This window comes from Rhipicephalus microplus, chromosome X (genome assembly GCF_043290135.1).
Source record: "Rhipicephalus microplus isolate Deutch F79 chromosome X, USDA_Rmic, whole genome shotgun sequence".
Taxonomy (NCBI): Eukaryota; Metazoa; Arthropoda; class Arachnida; order Ixodida; family Ixodidae; genus Rhipicephalus; species Rhipicephalus microplus.
Window position 1 is genome coordinate 257,653,105 of NC_134710.1, and position 17,183 is coordinate 257,670,287.

At 41.1% G+C, this 17,183-nt stretch overlaps 1 protein-coding gene across 1 annotated transcript in view; it reads right to left on the minus strand.

The window, feature by feature from the left end:
* The window catches only part of Edem2 (ER degradation enhancer, mannosidase alpha-like 2), a 170,119-nt gene that overhangs the window by 26,499 nt on the left and 126,437 nt on the right, over positions 1-17,183 (minus strand). The window contains exons 15-19 of the mRNA XM_037414120.2: positions 14,085-14,242; positions 10,550-10,679; positions 6,520-6,601; positions 4,128-4,357; positions 2,697-2,742 (exon numbers count right to left, since the gene is read on the minus strand). Of these exons, the coding sequence (XP_037270017.2) occupies positions 2,697-2,742; positions 4,128-4,357; positions 6,520-6,601; positions 10,550-10,679; positions 14,085-14,242 (646 nt within the window). The remainder of the gene's footprint in view (positions 1-2,696; positions 2,743-4,127; positions 4,358-6,519; positions 6,602-10,549; positions 10,680-14,084; positions 14,243-17,183) is intronic.

The following is a 17,183-nucleotide window of genomic DNA, read 5'->3' on the forward strand; positions in this document are numbered from 1 at the left end:
AATAGTTGAATACGATATGTCACCAATCAAACAACGTACTACACAGTACAATCAGCCACACTTGAAACAACGGATACAAACAACAATATGCACTACAATGCAGTCGCATGCATCGAACAACCAAGACACTTAAAGACTAAAGAGTTCGAAGACTTATTCAGTCCAAAGTCCTTGGAACAAAAGTCTGAATGATACTCTTCCGAGAATCACTCACTCAATGTCCAGCGTTGTTGTCGTTCCGCTGCCCCCGAAGTTTCTCTTCCAGGAAACCTCGTGTCTTCGATTGGCCGCTCTCCAAGCACCAAACTTCTTCGCTGGTAACACGTCGGCTTCCCACACGCAACTGTTGCCACGCGTCTTCGCTTGCTGGCGGTAGATACACACTCTTGCCTGTAGCTCGAGTCTTCACCCCTCAGGTGGAAATCCTCTTTTTCTCCTCCTTTGTCACTGGGGACAAAAGGCTTTGCCGACAAGGTGGAACACCCTACGCACTCTGGCGCAATATTCCTTCTTCTCCTGCTTTGTCACTGAGGACAAAACCTTCGCTGACTACCCGGCGAAACACCCTATGCACTCTGGCGCATACTTTATTCTTCTCCTGCTTTGTCACTAAGGACAAAACCTTCACCAACAGACTCGGCGGAATGACCCTACGCGCACCGGCGCTAACTTCCTTCTTCTCCTCATCTCCCATCTCAGCTGCTCGGTTAAATACCTTCTGCGCAAGATTCCAGAAAATTCTCATCATTTCGTGGGCGCGATACGCAGCGAAGGCTGAGGAAAGCGCGAGATGGTTCGAGGGCCGTCCGCGACAGATGATGCAACCCTGCATCACCACGCACCTTTCCATCGAGAACTTTCCAGGGCTTGCTCGGCCGCCGATGTGAGGAGGTTTGTCGGCGAACCTAGGCTTCCGAGGGAAGAGGGACGCACGTCTAGGGAGTCTTTGGATGCTTGTTTTCTTTTTTTTTATCGTTGACCTCGAGGCGTCTCTCCGGCGCTTTGTCGCGAGAATTTGGCGGCGCGCCCTTTTTGAGAGCTGGTTTTGTGACATTCGGCTCTCGGAATTAAGTCGAAACCAAGTCGGTTTCAAAACGTCGGGTTTCTTCAAAACTTTTGGTTGGAGTCTAAATCATCTTGCACACAAAAAAACTGGTTTGGCCTCCAAGTGGACGTTTTTATGGGCAGGTCCATATACAACAAACTACAGATATAACGGCCATTTATTGCAGCACTTCTGAGTTCGTTATAAATGTTATTAACGAGTCCGACTGAAAGATGGGCATATTTATTATGACTCAACTAACCTGCACAATATTTTATTTAAAGTTGAAGCAAGGCCTGTGCGAATGCCATTCTTTTAGGTTCAAAGGAAGTGGAAACATCTTCGAATAAAAGTGGGGTTTTATTTTCAAGAATGGAAGTACTAACCTGTAAAATTGATTACATGTTAAATTTACTACTGACTGACATATGAGCCGGTATAACAAGATTTTTAACTTTAAAAAATTATCAATCAATGTGATGGTAATATGCTTCTTGGCAATGCGAATCAGTGCGAATTTCTCCTGAATAAGTGTTTTCACAGCCTTGCACCCCTACACTGCAGTGAAACTACCTTTGCAAAAAGTTGCATGTGGATTAATATACATCCTATTCGTTCATTTTCATACTTCAAAATTTCCAATAATTTAAATTCAATTCGAAGCAAATTTGAATATCATAATATCCATTCAAATATTTGAAGTGTTTGATTATTCACACAAACCTACATTTTACTGATATGTATAAGACCTGGCCATAATACGGGTCTGGCCCGATACAACAATCCCCTACCCGGCCTGGCCCGGTCCCAAATTTCATTCACCGTTCGATATAGTTTTTGTGTGGTGCAGTTCCACAAGAAAGTCCACATAATCAAGAAGGTCTGAAAAGTTAGCGACCAACTTTCCACAACAGCACTTTTTTTTTGTTTCGGCTGCAGAATTCATGTACAAAACCAATCATACTAGATACAGTTGCCTCATTGCAGTAATTCTGTTTAAGAGACTTCCATTAACTAAAATTCTACAGCATGTAATTTGAGAGAACAGTGTGCCATGACACCTTGTTGAGAGCATGTCAAATGCTCCCTTAAAAAGAGCCAGAATACCTACTTTTTATCAAGATAAAATCAGCGATTACGGATACCCTTGATCAAGTAGCAGCAGAGTGTGCTTTGCTGTGTTGCTGGTGGTCTTAAAACTGTACCAACTGGCTCAGGTGGTGTTGGCTCAAATGAAAATGGTGATAATGAACTCTTGGATTCATTAACACCATAGCTGTCACTATTTGACAAATCCAGAGACATGGTGCTATGATAAGGAGTTGCCACAAATCCACGGCATCTGTTAGCTCTTTGCTTTCATTGTTCTTGTTCTCCACAATGGCAAGACCGGCATGCCTGTCAGTCTTCCCAGCGAGTGCATACATGTAGTACATCATACAAAATGGTACTGCTCAGTTTTGTTTCGCTATTGCATTTTCTTGCTTATAAAATATTATTTTCACTTTTTCTAGACATTTTCCCTATGAGAAGCACCACAGGAGCACCTTGAGAACACAGTATTGCCATTAACTTGACATGCTAAAAAAATGAATGGTGTTGACTTTTAAGGCCCAGTAATATTAGATGGAAAACAAAATTCACAGCTCACCTAAGACTATGCCTCCAATGGCCCCAAAAGCTTGGATTTTTCTTGCCTAGAAATAGACAAAAAACTTACTGCACAAAGATACAAGAGTCAGTATCTCCTAAAGTATATATCCTAATAAACCCTTGCAAAAATTATATTGTTACTCTGTAGGAAGAGATGCAAATCAGACATGAAGCAACAGCAACTGCCCAAAACTTTGCAGCTTGGCCAAAGTTTAACAAGTACATTCTAATGTATGCATGAAAGAGTGCAAAGGCAGCTGATAATTGCAGCTCAACTGGGGTGCAAACATGCCGGCCTTCTCCCACCAAAAAAAAAAAAAATTCTGGCTACTTCCTACTGTGTAGGGTGCAGTGTTCTATTGGCTAAGTTTGCGTTTAAGTGAATACAGCATGAAGGTCACTTTGCTTATTGCAGCGGCCATGTTTTCTTGCTCCAGCATTTTGTTGAGTTATGCTAAGCTGGATGCTAAAGAAGTTAAGGAGTTAGTGGCTTGCCTAACTTTATAGCATTCCAGATTCATTGCTTCCCCCTTACAGTGAAAGTGTGACGTTACTAGGTTGAGGAGAAGGTGCCCACTGCTAACAGCTTTGTGCCCCATGACCCATTTGGATGTGACTGCCTGTAAGTGCAATATTGCACTCTATCGTAAGGGCACTCCAGTACAACAATGGGTTTCTTATATAATTTACAAGCAGAAACCACACAGCACTCCTGGGCACAACTCAGACATTACTTTGAATTATGGTACACATTGATTACAGAAATGTGGGTTAAATGAACCAACTAATAAAAAAGGGGCAGGCAACCTTTTTCTTTTTTTACAGTTTGTAAGGCACTGATATTCATTGCATATGAAATGTGACTGCTCACGAAGACTTTTTTGCAATGGATACATTACTACAATCCAAGGCTGTTACTATGGGCCAATATAAGAATGTGCTTTTGAATACCGGCCTAGTGAACCACCAATGATAGCGTTGTGAATGGTACTCAGACAATTTCAGCAGGGGGATTCACCTTTTGTCTTCTGCTACATTCTTCCTAATCAACTGCAGTTTTATAAATGCCAGCAATAGAAGGTTAAGAAAAGCTAATATTTAAAGAGACACTAAAAAGAGAAATGATTTCTCTTGCATTAGAAAACTGCCCTTCTGCAATCCCTCACCAGAATATACTCTAATATGCTCCTGGTATCAATCCCAAACCCCCCCATGCCCACAAAATCTAGAAGTTTCTTCACATCAAGGCATTGAAAAACAAGATTTTGATTACCTTACTAATCATTCCAAGCCTGCCTCAAAAGTGTGAAATATGCTTACATCTGAAAACACTCCGAAATCCTGGACCTCACTACTATACTATGCAGTTTGTGGCGAAATAAAAGCTACTACAAGACCCAAAAGTTGCAAAAAGCTCCATAGAACTCACTTTCTCAACAAACATGCACTCGCCACGCTCCATGATGACAATCTTGCCCTTAATATCGTGGCTGTTGCGCAACTCTCCACAGCCACGCAGAGGGTCAAGCAGCACAAGTGGAGCACGAACTTCATTAGCTGGCTTCCCAAGGTCCTTTCCAAACTGAGCAGGCCCCGCTTGCAGAACCATATGCGTCTTTGTAGAAGGCAATGTGAATGTCACAGACCGTACATGCTGTTCTGCACACAAAACAGGAAAAACGAATATTAATACGAATAGCTGAGAGAACTAACCATTTAGCAGTGAGCACACTATCAATGGCCATTCATTATTGGAAAGAGGACTGCCACTGTGCATTAGGCCTCCACTTTAATTGCTTTCCATTTGTATCACTACACTCCACTTACTATGAATGATGCCTCCTATGTTTCCTTGGTTTCACTGGGTTGTTTGGGTCTAACAAAAAAACAAGCCTTTTTATTAGCCCTTTCATTCTTTTATGATCAGCTAGTTATTTCCACAGCCAAAGTCTCTAAGGATATGCTAACCAGTTTAGCAGAGACACATGCAGAGGAGGAGTGTTGTGATGAGAGATAGCACTGCTCAACAGGTGTGCTGTTGACTTGCCTAAATGGAAACAGATCGATTTGCCCAGCTGAGTAGGCTGGCCAGCAACTAAGAAAACTCATTGAGATTGCAATATCAGTGATAAAAGCGACATTTTGCTTTTTGGAGCAGTCTTAAGTGTCTTCAAAGCAGACACATGTTCATAATGACTCTTGAAGTCTAAAACATCACTTAAGCATCTAATAAATATCTATATTTAATATTAAACATGCCATATGCTAGTATACAAGCAGTATAGTTGGCATAAATCACGGGCAAGGGGTCAAGAGAGTTTGGACTTCGCTTCTGTTCAGGCTGGGGAGGACGACCCTTGCAAGTGCCCCCCTTGAGATTTAGCTTTTTTATCACGTGATATAATTGAGTTAACTGTTAAGTATAGTGCAATCAGCTTTTTAAAAGGCTTTTTATCTTTTACTGCATACCCGTGTTAAATGCCCTTCAGCTGTGTGAACAATGGAAATCGAAAAAAGGTGAAAAAAAGAGACTAAATAGAACAATGCAATTGCTCAAGCTCGAACCCCATGCTTGTTTTTTAAAATTTTATTTGAAAGCATAATTTGATTCCTACATAAATAAAAATACAACCCATATTAAAAATATTAATTGCACACCATGGTGTGATATGCGTCACCCCTTGAGATTTTTCTGGATTTACGCCATTGAGTAGCACACTAAGATGATAGTGTATACAGCTTTCTTTTGGTTTCGCTTAGGCTCACAGGATGGTATCATGGTTTAACTTCATTCTTTTTATTTTGCTAACATCCTTTCAAAGCAGGTTTGGAGCAGTTACTAGCAAATCTTGCACTTTAAAGCAGCACGGAGCAGCATTTCTCTTTTAGAGTACCTTGGAGCAGCACCTCTATCACTGCAATATTGATGAAAAAAGTTTGCACACTGCAACCTGAATATTCCACAAAATAAAAACAATTTGAGTTATTTGAAATATGACACATGAAAAATTCATGAAACAGACTCTCGGCATGCCCTTACCATATCATGAGAATGTTCAGAAGATGCAGGCATAACAGTATACAGTAAAAGCTCGCTAACTTGAACTCAAGGGGACCATAAATTTGTTCAAATTAAGAAGAGTATGCATAGGCGGGCAGGCACCACAATCATCCCACAGCGCGGGCAGAATGTAAAAAAGAAGCAATCTTTGGACACAAACTATGCACGTTTGTCGCATGTGATTTCGTAAATTAAGTTCATGGAGCTGCAACAGCAAACAGAATTAATTGATCAGTCTGTGATACACCAGAAACAAGCACCAAAATGCATTCATGTGAGTGGTAAGCATTAATGTTGAAATATATTATGTTATTTAAGCTCCAAAATATGTTTATTTGCCTGGCAGAGTGAACACAATAAAAAATAAAAGTAATTTGCTCATGCTTCTTCTGTCGCACTCCATGAGCATCGTTTGAAGCTTGCCCAAGAGCTCCAGCGCAGCGTCCAAATTCTCATCGCTGAGAAATGCCGCTGTTTCGTTGTTTTGCATCTCTAATAAATTTGGTTTGGTTCAGTTTTGCAACTCATTGAGATCACTCTGGCCGACTGCTGCGAGAAGCAATGAAAACCAGGGGCTTCCAGCTTGAACGAACCGTTGTGGCGTCAGACGTATTCGAATTATCAGGAGTTTTTCCCCATAGACATACACAGGGCTGTGCCGCGAGCAGGGCGTCAGTTCAAATGCACTGAAAGTTCGAATTAACCAAGTTCGAATTAACAGGCTTTCGCTGTATATATATAATAGTAGCTGCAAGCACACCTTGTTGGTTCTGATGCTTTGCCAATTCTATCATCTCTTGCATGAACAGCAGGCCCTCCTGAGCATCTTCAGGGCTCTCGGCCTATAATCAAACAACCAGTACAGAATTCATGACAGTAAATCTTCAATAGGTACAGAGAAAAAAAAAAAAGCCCTACACACTAGCACAAAAAGATGCCAGCTGTGACACTTCAGCTGCCAACATCCCTTGTGGAAAGTGGGAACGAATGAAAACAAGGTCATTAAGAGAAACAAGCTGCTAGGAAAATCTAAATATTTTCTGCGGTTCTGTTTCTGCATTGTTTGTTTCTTTCTATTTCTGTTTTGTCTAAAAAACTTTTTTTTTTTTCAAAATTTTCCTGCCCACAAATACCATCCTGAACAGACTCTTTTTAAAATGCAATGAAGAAATTTCGTTTCAGAGATAGTTTGAGCCTAAATTCTTCTTTAACACTCCATCTTAAGACCTATACATTTGATTTCTGTTGTCCTTCAAGAAGCTTTTGATTACAGAAACAAACTATGCTTGCATCTCTGTGAGAATGTTGTCATATGAACAAAACAAATATTCATTGAAGTTAACAAGGTTTGAGCAGTTTAAAGTCTAATGCTCAAGATGCTGGTAGTACTGAGCAATGAGATAAAATACAGTGTTTTTGTTTTACCAATCTTTAACCTTTAACTCAATGCAGGTGTGCAACAGCCAAAATACAATTTGGAGCAATTTTTGGAGTAGGTTACCAGAAAAAAAAAACATGCTCTTTATCATAAAATACCAAATTTGGAGCAGTAGAAAAAAAAAAAGGCTTTCGTTTATAAAAAAAAATGTGTATAAAGCATTCAACATAACCTAAATCGTGAAATCTGAACATGAGCACTGCTATTTCAATAAAAGTAGTATTTTAACAAGATAGCGTTGAAGAGCCAGTTTTGCAGAAATTCCGGCGTCAGTGTCGGTGTCGCTGGTTGTGAGCGAAAAATCATCATCTGATGCGTGACCGAAAAATAGAGAAACATGCAAATAAAATAATTAAAATCTGGGTTTGTGTAAGGATCGAACCTGGGTTGTTTGCGTGGCAAGCGGGTGTTCTATATACCACACAACCATGCGTCTGCTTGTGAATACAGTAAAAATAACTTTCTCTGCTTGGAAATGCAGTTAAAGTAGCTTTCATGCTTTACAAGCACATGCGTCCTGTATACATTCTTTGCAACGCAACATGAAATATTGCAGTAATAATGCGTGGTACAAGCGTACTTGCCAGCGGGCGTCAAAATATGTGATTATCATGATGGCGTCATGGTTTAAAGCTGGTCACCCACTACAAAAGACACACATGCTACTGTGTATGTTCCCTTAAGACATACTTTATTCCCATAGCAGGTTCGAAAAGATTTTATGCACCAAGTGTTTGAAGTACGCACTAGGGACAGGATATCGCTGTTCCGTTCAACTCCTAAAAGCGAAGCTTTAGGGTCCCCTAATTTTCGAACCACGCCACTCGGCAAACAATGATGAAGTCCATTGACGAAGTCTATGTTAGCATTTGATGTGCCTGTCAAATCATTTGACAGACTTTGCGAATTTAAATATGAATTTGCCAAGCTTGTGTACTCGTAATTTGGGAGATGTGTAAAATCAAGGAGTAGGGGTGGCGAAAAAAAGAAAAGAAAAAAAAAAAAAACTGGCGCACAATTTAGTTTTTTTTTTGCAAGCAGAAATGTCATACACTGCTCCAAGCTTATTGAGATGTCAGTGATTATAGTGGTATTCCGAATTATGTGGCGTACAAAAGCATGAGTAACTGAACGAAATCGGTCAGCGTCCCGAGACTGGCGCCATCAGCCCCTTCCAAACTTCAATACCGTTTTGATCGGCCTGCCTGGCTTGGCGCCATCTGGACGCATGAGACGCATCTGAGCCTACCCTGATTTGTTCTGGATCAGTGCTCCCAGAGATACCCGAGAGAATTTTGAGGCTGGCTGTAAAATATGTGGTTATGGAAGGACCTTATCCCTAATTTTGACAAATGCTTTGACATGAATATTTGCTGCAGCATAGAAGCCAAATTTATATACCAGGATATTGAGACACGGTGCTTTCTTTGAAAAATCCTACAAGCCACTGAAACAGGTGAAACTATTGATAAATCTTGACTGTTGTGTTTCATGAAAACTTAAGTGCCTTCCATGAAGTCAATTTGAATAAATAGAAGTACTAGATATTTTTTGTAAAAACAAGCTAAAACGAAAAAGCCCGTCCAAGCACATGCACATAGTGTTTACTGTAACTGATGCAACAAATAATCATTAAGAGACAGCCCTGCACAAAAAATATGCAATAGCACCAAGAAATTAGTTTTTTTCTAACTTCAATATCCTTACTTGAGGAATTGTCAAAAGTACCCTAAAACGGTTTTGGCGATTTTGTACAAACATATTGGGCCAGTATACCAAGTCCTAATGGTCCTTTAGAGACTAACTTGAGCTCTCTGTGTAAACTGCATAATTTATTACAATGCTTTAAAGCTGCCAATTGCTGCAGATTGGTGCAGATCACTTCGACTCGGCAAAACGCGTTTTCAGCCGCCCATTCGCAGAGCGACATGCTCTGGGCCATTTGATGTCACTGTGGCTGCTGATCTGATTGGCTGTTATGAGCTGTAGAATGTGCTGAAATAAGAGCGGCTGGTAGGGTGGTGGCACCTGTCCGAGCAAATATGAACCACTCCGCGATCTTCGCCTCTGTTGCCAGACGGCGTGTGTGCTGCAGGGCACACTGTGTGATGGCTTCCGAGACTGCTCGCAACCTGTCCGTGTGCTATTTCGGAGGTCTTGACTGGTAAAAGCTCAAACCATCGAGCGCGCTCATGAGAGCTCTGCGATCGCCAGCGACGCCAGCATGCCTCATGAGTTGAGGATACCAAGCAGAGGTGAGAAGGATAGTATGATATAATTGTCCTTAGTGGCCATGGTAGACGGCGTGTCACTAGATTTGTGGTGCGAATGATTTGATGATGCTCTAGCCTAAACGCTGGCAAAACTTCAAAAAACGATTTCAGGGTCCCTTTGATGTTTATAAGTCAAGAGCAGTGATTTTTGGGCAAGTTGGTTTTGCTTGTGTTGTCATCCCTTCCACAACACAATGACATGTTGTCATCACTTCCCTCTGTCCTTGTGTGTGTGTAGTAAGTGATCTATACATCAGAATGCAAAACTTGACAACAGAAGATCTAGTTGTCTCGCTGTTAATTAAATGCTTTGTAGGTGACTGAACAAAAGCAAAAGTTTTCCGATGTTATGTTTTGCTCCCAATGTGCTAGAACTACCGAAAGTCAGATTTGGCCACACCTCCTGTTAACTTCCCAAATATTCAACAGCAATGTTTAGTTGAAAAGCTGTTGACTGAAAATTTTGGCTAAAAAAGCACTTATGCACTTGGGTAAACTGGAGCCCTTTGCTGCTCAACGGAGTTGTGCCAGAGATCGTTCACGATAGCTAAGACAAAGTATCGATTCATGATGGCTGCAGTCCTAAGTGCAAAAGTGCAGCAAAACATTACTGCCATCTTCATGAGAGGATCAATAAGCATAAATTCACATGCAACATGACAAATAAGGGTTTGAAATTTTGATGTGAACATCTAATGTATCATTTAGCTTGTGATGATAAGCTGCAGCATAGCAGTCTCACTTTAATAAACAAACACTTTCCTGGGGTACCTTCAAGCTTGTTCAAGTGAAGTTTCCCTGTAAACATTTAATTAGTACATACTACACATACTACCTTACAATCTAGCAGCAACCAATCATAAAAGAATTCACTTTTGTGTGAGAAAAAAAGAAGTAATTTCTCTGGAAAAAGATGAACTAGATTTTGCAGTGTTTCACCTAAGAAATCTCTACTCAGCCTTTTTCCAATACACGCTACCTCGCTGTCATACAGTTAAGACCAATTTAACATGTATGAAAAAGAACCGATTTCTTCATCAAACAAAGCATGGAAAAAAAAATTAGAAAAACAGTGCTACCTGCGCGGCGTTGTGGATGAGTTGAATACGGCCGTCAGACATAAGTGTCACAAATACGCCCATTTTCTTGACCAAGTTCAGGTGCTCCTTCTTGTTGGCCTCAAATTGTGATGCATGGAGCCTCCTAGTACTTCAAAGGTAAATAGGAGGAGAATGTTTTTTAATGAATCACAAATAAATTATGTACACGTAACTTCTCTAAACGCAATACTTCAAGCATTAAGCAACAATTTACAAATTATAAGAAGTGCTGCTTTACTGTATAAAATATGCATTTGGAAATGAGCTATAATCTTAATTGAACTAATCAGTGCAGGTTCATAGAGAGAGCAAGTAAACTGAAGTGGAAACTTGAGACATAACCACACTAAAATGCTGCTTCAAAACGCTCCTAAATATGCATGAAGTTGCGATGTCTTTTCTAATGAATAAACTTTATGAGGTTTGGAAATAAAGCTTTTCTATTGATGTTTTCTGAAGGACTATAACTGCAATGTGGAAAAATGAACCGGCCAACAGATAATAATCAATAACTTCCTGTTAAAAGCACTGTCACAACACCAGTGTAGCTGCAGCTTAGCTAAATAAAAAAATGCATCCTTAAATAAACAGATAAATGTTTATAGAATATATAACTGTAACGTGACGGCATTATGAGTGGCAACAAATGTCATCTCTCATAATGCCCAGTGAAAGGTCAACCAAGTTCAAGAGCCAAACCACGATGTTAGTAAAAAAAAAAAAAAGAAGAAAATCATCACAGACAAGCCTTGAAATGTTGATTTGACAGTCATATGCCAAACACCTTTTTTTCTTTATTATAATGAATAAATGAGACCACGTTTACTCCACTTTGTTCGCACGAGGGTGCTGATGTGATCAGGTTTCACTCACACAAAACTGTTAGCAGCACTAAGCACTCTGGTAATTATTGCGAGCCAATTGTAAACTGCCCTGGCTATGAATGTGCCACTGAATCAAGTAAATTATAATAGAAGCTTTGTTAAGTTCTTCAAGCAGCAGTTAGTTTTGGCTAACTTACCGTCAAGTATACTCTGAAATATTAATTCACTCAAGTACCCTTTAACAGTCATACATTGAAAATATTCACATAAATAAAGGGACACTACATAAGAATGTGCAGTTTCGGAATACTGGTGTTTCATTATGATCTTTTTAAAAAGCTGGGTGGAAGGAATGGTATGTAAGGGAGTAAAATAAACATCGTTAAACTTGAAATTTCAATCCATCTTACATTCAGACACAAACATCTCTATCTCTACCTCTCTCTCTCTTGCACGTCCACACACACACACACTCACACATGAGAAGGTGAGGAAGAGGAATAAAATGATAATAATTGCTGCAGTGTTACATAACAAAACCACCATATTGTCACGAGGCACGCCAAAGTAGAGAATCCCAGATTAATTATGACCACCTTGAATTCTTCAATGCATCCCTGAATCTAAGCACACAGGTGTATTTTGCATTTGACCTAGCCGCGGGAATAGAACCCATGCCCTTAAGCTTAGCAAAGAGAAGAAAATGCAATATTCTTATCAGACATCACAAATTATGCAACTGTGTTATGCTTTTTCTTAATGAGGCTGACGTACGATACAATGAAACATCTACTTTGACAACCATTTTATAGAGCCAAAACTGGCGGACATGCCATACGTAACAGTATGCAGGTTTAGATGTTTCCAAGAGCAATGAAATGTATAAAGCATTGTTTTATATTTCTATTGCTGGCACAATAATGGCATTGTACCACAACTAGGAAGTGTGCCTAATAGGAACCCCACTTAACCAAATTATTAAGCTGAAAACTATTGTAATACAGGGTCACATTTCGTATTTTTATTTCAGTTATGAGGAGCTTTATTTGCATCATATGATAAAAGTAAACATTAGAGCTCAATTACTAAAACTATATTTTCCTGACGAACCAAGAACAGTGACTACGCATTCAACATAGTAGCTTGAGCTGTTAAATACTGCTAATCACCTGTTATCTATTTTCAGTACTCCAGTTTTCAGTTTTTATTATGCCATAGCTTTATGTGTGACATCAGCATGCCAGTTTTATTTTATTAATGTACTACAAAGTCAGCAATAAAAATAAGATACCGAAGGAGCTATTTTAGAACTTATCCTATCTATCACCTCAAAATAAGCTACCTAAGAGAAAACAAATTATGCTGAAATAAAAATAAAATCAAAGTTTATATAATATCATTTGTACATCACTAACGCTGATTTCTACTTGTAAGCCACATTTAAGTAGTCTCAAAATGGTGCTATACTGGCATCTATGACTCCAGTTAGTTCCATGACACTCGTGTATGAGCACCTGACAAATGGCATGAGGATAAAAGATCAAGCTGTTATGATAAAGACCAGCTAAAGGAGGAGATCAAAATAAGCATAGCTACTAGTACAGCATCAGGTGTTCAACACCTGATAAGCACAATTCAATCTGCACTTTCGGAAAATGTGTCCCCGCATGACAGCATGTGAAAATGCTCGACAGCACTGAAGTGCTTCAGTTATGCTTTGACTTACTTTGCAAAAATGCAGCCACTATACAGTGCAATGCACAGGAAGTCTAGGCTTAGTTTAGTAGTGTTTAGGTTCAGAATTGCTTTGCTTATACACATTGGTCGGTTACAAATGCTGGACTATAGAAGTTTAATACCATGATATTGTTACTTGTGTTCTGGAAAGGGGACCACATTGGCTGTAATGCAGCCTGTCAACAATAAGATGTGTAAAGATGTGTAAGATGTGCAAATGAATACCCACAGGAGTAATACAGCTACTATGAATCAATGTTGAGATACAGGCAAAAGCACAATTGCCTGCAGTATGAGCAAAGTTCAAGCAGAAATGCAAAAAGTAAATTGGGCGACAAAAACAAGGAGGAATTGCTGCACTCTTATGATCATGCATGTAGACAGAAAGCAAACGGCTAGGACGTTTCTGCAGCAGGTGAATGTGGTGCATGAAATAGATTTTAGCTTAGAAAAGTGTGTTGGCACTATAATATCAAAGCAGCAAATGATCAATGACAATGGTGTTTGGCCTAAACACTTCCCTTGGTTGAACAAGAAATTTAGCAGAAAATACAGATTTATCAAGAAGCTTCACTGTCAGTAAATAGCCACTGGAATGGCACTTAAGCTCCCTCAGGATTGATACCCAACTGCTACCGGCTACGAAGTTATGCATCCAAGTGGCCATTTCTGTACCATGGAACAAAAGCAATGACATTCTAATGCAATGCATCTACAAGGCATTTTCAAGCACTGCAAGTGATCCACATCAAAAGAATCCCTACAGTGCACATTCTCTTGAAACATGCAGAATTTTTTGTCCAGAAGCTTTATTATTATATTGACTATAAAAACAGAAGCATTTGCAGGAGCAGAAAGCAGGCAGGAGGGCTTTATTGGCAGGCTACTCATGCAGGTAGCAGCGCGTCTCGTTTTTGCGGCAGGGCCCCACTGCAGCTGTTGGCTGGAAGTACCTGGAGGCCACTGTTGGACAGGCACCTCCAACCAAGTTTTTGAGAGGTTGTCGCACACTGTGTGCGTAGTTGCTCTTGGGGAAGAGGAAGTGTGTGTTGGGACAGCTATGTGAGAATTCCTCCTCCGGGGCGTAGAAGATCATTCGCGGTGACTGCATCTGTGATCCCAGGTGCCACAAAGAAAGAGAGAGAACAGGGTATCAAACTCCTGAATGTGACTTGGCATTTCTGAAGTCCTATAGTGCACGACGAGATGCTATGAGTAATGAGTAAATATATAAGCATATATCGCTACCTGAAGGGCCCCAGAAAAAAAAAAAAAAAAAAAAACGCCTCCAGCACAATTGGTTTCATGCCTGGGTTCTCCACTCTTCTTCATCTCTCACTTAACAAAACTTCTATTAAATCAAATACATTTTCCTGGTCCCTTCAGCTTCCGTTTAACAAGAGTCTACTGTATGTTGAACTCTATTTACTAATTGATAAATAGAGATTGTGTTAATTTTATTAACACTGTTTTATATATCACACTTTCCATTTCTAAAGAATTTTTATCCATTTTCACCTGAAGTAGTATAATGATTCAAGGAGAGTTAAAAATAATATAATTACTTTGTGAAAAAGACCAGTATGAGAAGCCATAGAATGCTTAGCATTAAAAACAGCAGAGTAAAGGACTTGAGAAAATCAGTGTTACTGTACATAGAAAGAAATTGGTGCATAGAGCTAGCACACACAATAATGAATTAACACTGGACAAATTACCATTGTACCTGTTGCCACACTGATGAGATAGGTTCAAATAATGAGCTTACCGTAAACATGCAAGTCTAATGCTTTTCATTCACATCTGTAATGCTACAGTAGCTTAAAGAACACCTCTATGCATCCATTGATTCATATCTGCTATACATCGTTCTTAACACTGCCAAAGGGAGGGTTATGTTGACCTCTATTGCCACAAGAAATTACCATTGCTCCGCGCAACACGGACGTTGGGAACCAGAGAAACGCTAACGGCACGACTACGAGCGACAAAGCCAGCCGCAATGCACGAGCCGGCCCTGCATGCGCCCGGTACTCCGCCAAACCAACGCGCGTGAAGAAGAAGAGAACGAGGGTGCTCGAGGCAGAGGCTCACGAGGACTACCGCCCTTAGATCTTCTTGATTGCTGTGCGTCGTTCACTTTGGGCACAAGTTCGCCCTTAATAAACCATGTAAATAGAACATCGTTGTTGTGAGGCTGCTACATTCATTACATTTTCTGGTGGAGGTGCTGGGTAGATGATTCCAACCCCCACGAGAGAGCGAAGTCCAAGCTCTGACCATCCGCAAGCCGTGGAGCTTACGCCGGTGCACCAACGGATCAGTCGCCGTATTCGAGGGGATTCACCAGAATTTGGACCACTTCCCCCTGCGCCAAGGGCATCAGCGACAGGAACAAGAAACGCCACCACCATGACTAGCCAAGTTGCACCATCACAGCTCATTGTCAGCCAGCCCGTCATACCGAAGGTGTTCCATGGTGACCCGTTCGAGGATGCCGAAGACTGGCCGGATCATTTCGAGAGGGTGGCGAACATAAACCAATGGAACGAAGCAGGCAAGTTGCGCAACGTATACGTCTCTTTGGAAGACGCAGCGCGAGTGTGGTACGAAAACCACGACGCATCTTTGACGTCCTGGAAAGAGTTCCGGCGGCAGCTACTGTGTACGTTTGGCAACAATGATCGCCGGGAAAAGGCAGAAGCAGCTCTTCGTGCACGAAATAAACGCACAAATGAGACTGTCGCTATGTACATAGGAGACATGTCCCGCCTGTTCAAGCGAGCTGATCCCAGCATGACTGAAGACAAAAAGGTGCGTCATCTCATGCATGGGGTAAAACAAGAGCTGTTCGCGGGACTCGTCCGCAATCCGCCGCGCACTGTTGCTGAGTTTCGGTCGGAAGGAACAACAATAGAAACCACGCACAGCAATCAAGAAGATCCAAGGGCGGTAGTCCTCGTGAGCCTCTGCCTCGAGCACCCTCGTTCTCCTCTTCTTCACGCGCGTTTGCTGTTCGGCGGAGTACCGGGTGCATGCAAGGCCGGCTCGTGCATTGCGGCTGGCTTCGTCGCTCGTAGTCGTGCCGTTAGCGTTTCTCTGGTTCCCAACGTCCGCGTTGCGCGGAGCAATGGTAATTTCCTGTGGCACTATGTTGTCGGGGTGCTGACACCCTCTTGTAATAATGTTTGCGCTGCGTAGTGCACGTATCTCGTGCAGAAGCTGCATTTCGGGGTCACAACTATTGAGTGGTAGGTGACGTGTTCGCGAGCGTTGATCACCACTATCATCATCATGGTTGTTAGATCGGCAGCGCCGGCGGTGACACCTGGCCGCAAGCCTGGGTGGCGGTGCAGGAAAAAGCGAGTCTCTTAAACTCGTTTCAGCTGGTGGGGTTTGGCGAGAACGGTTGTTTCTCGCAGTGGGACCCCAGTGCACGGCACCGCGGGCCGTCTGCCGGGGGCCCTTGTGGTGGGTCAGGCGTTAGCGACACCGCCTTGTTTGTCATGTTGTAAGTGTTGTGTAATATGGTGTAAGGTTGTTTAGCGTGTGGATCACAATTGGTGTTATATAATAATTTGGCTGACGATATCATCGTTCAAAAATTAGTTAAAGAAATGTGTGTGGCTTGGTTTGGTCTGACCACATCTGCTGTGAACGTTCACTTCAAGAGCATGGCGCTCGCCATATAGAGACCTTACAATGTTTGGCTGAAATTCTCGTTTTTTTGCAATCGGAGTAGTAGTGAAATAAATAGTTGCTTGAGAAATACCCCTGCCCAGCAAAATGTTCATGCAAGCACTTCTATTGAACACACACACCTACGTAGATGCGTGACGCAAGTATAAATTCTCTACACATTTCTGTGACGATTGTTAGACAAATTACTGATTAAAATTTTTTTACTGACCATGCTTTATATCAGCAGATAAAATCAACACTGCAAGTTGATTGCTAAATAATTATTATTAGGCAAAATTGAGCTTAACATAAGGCAATCAAAAAAGCAAATGGAACCGACGAACATCCACCACCTTACACTATAGCACTTT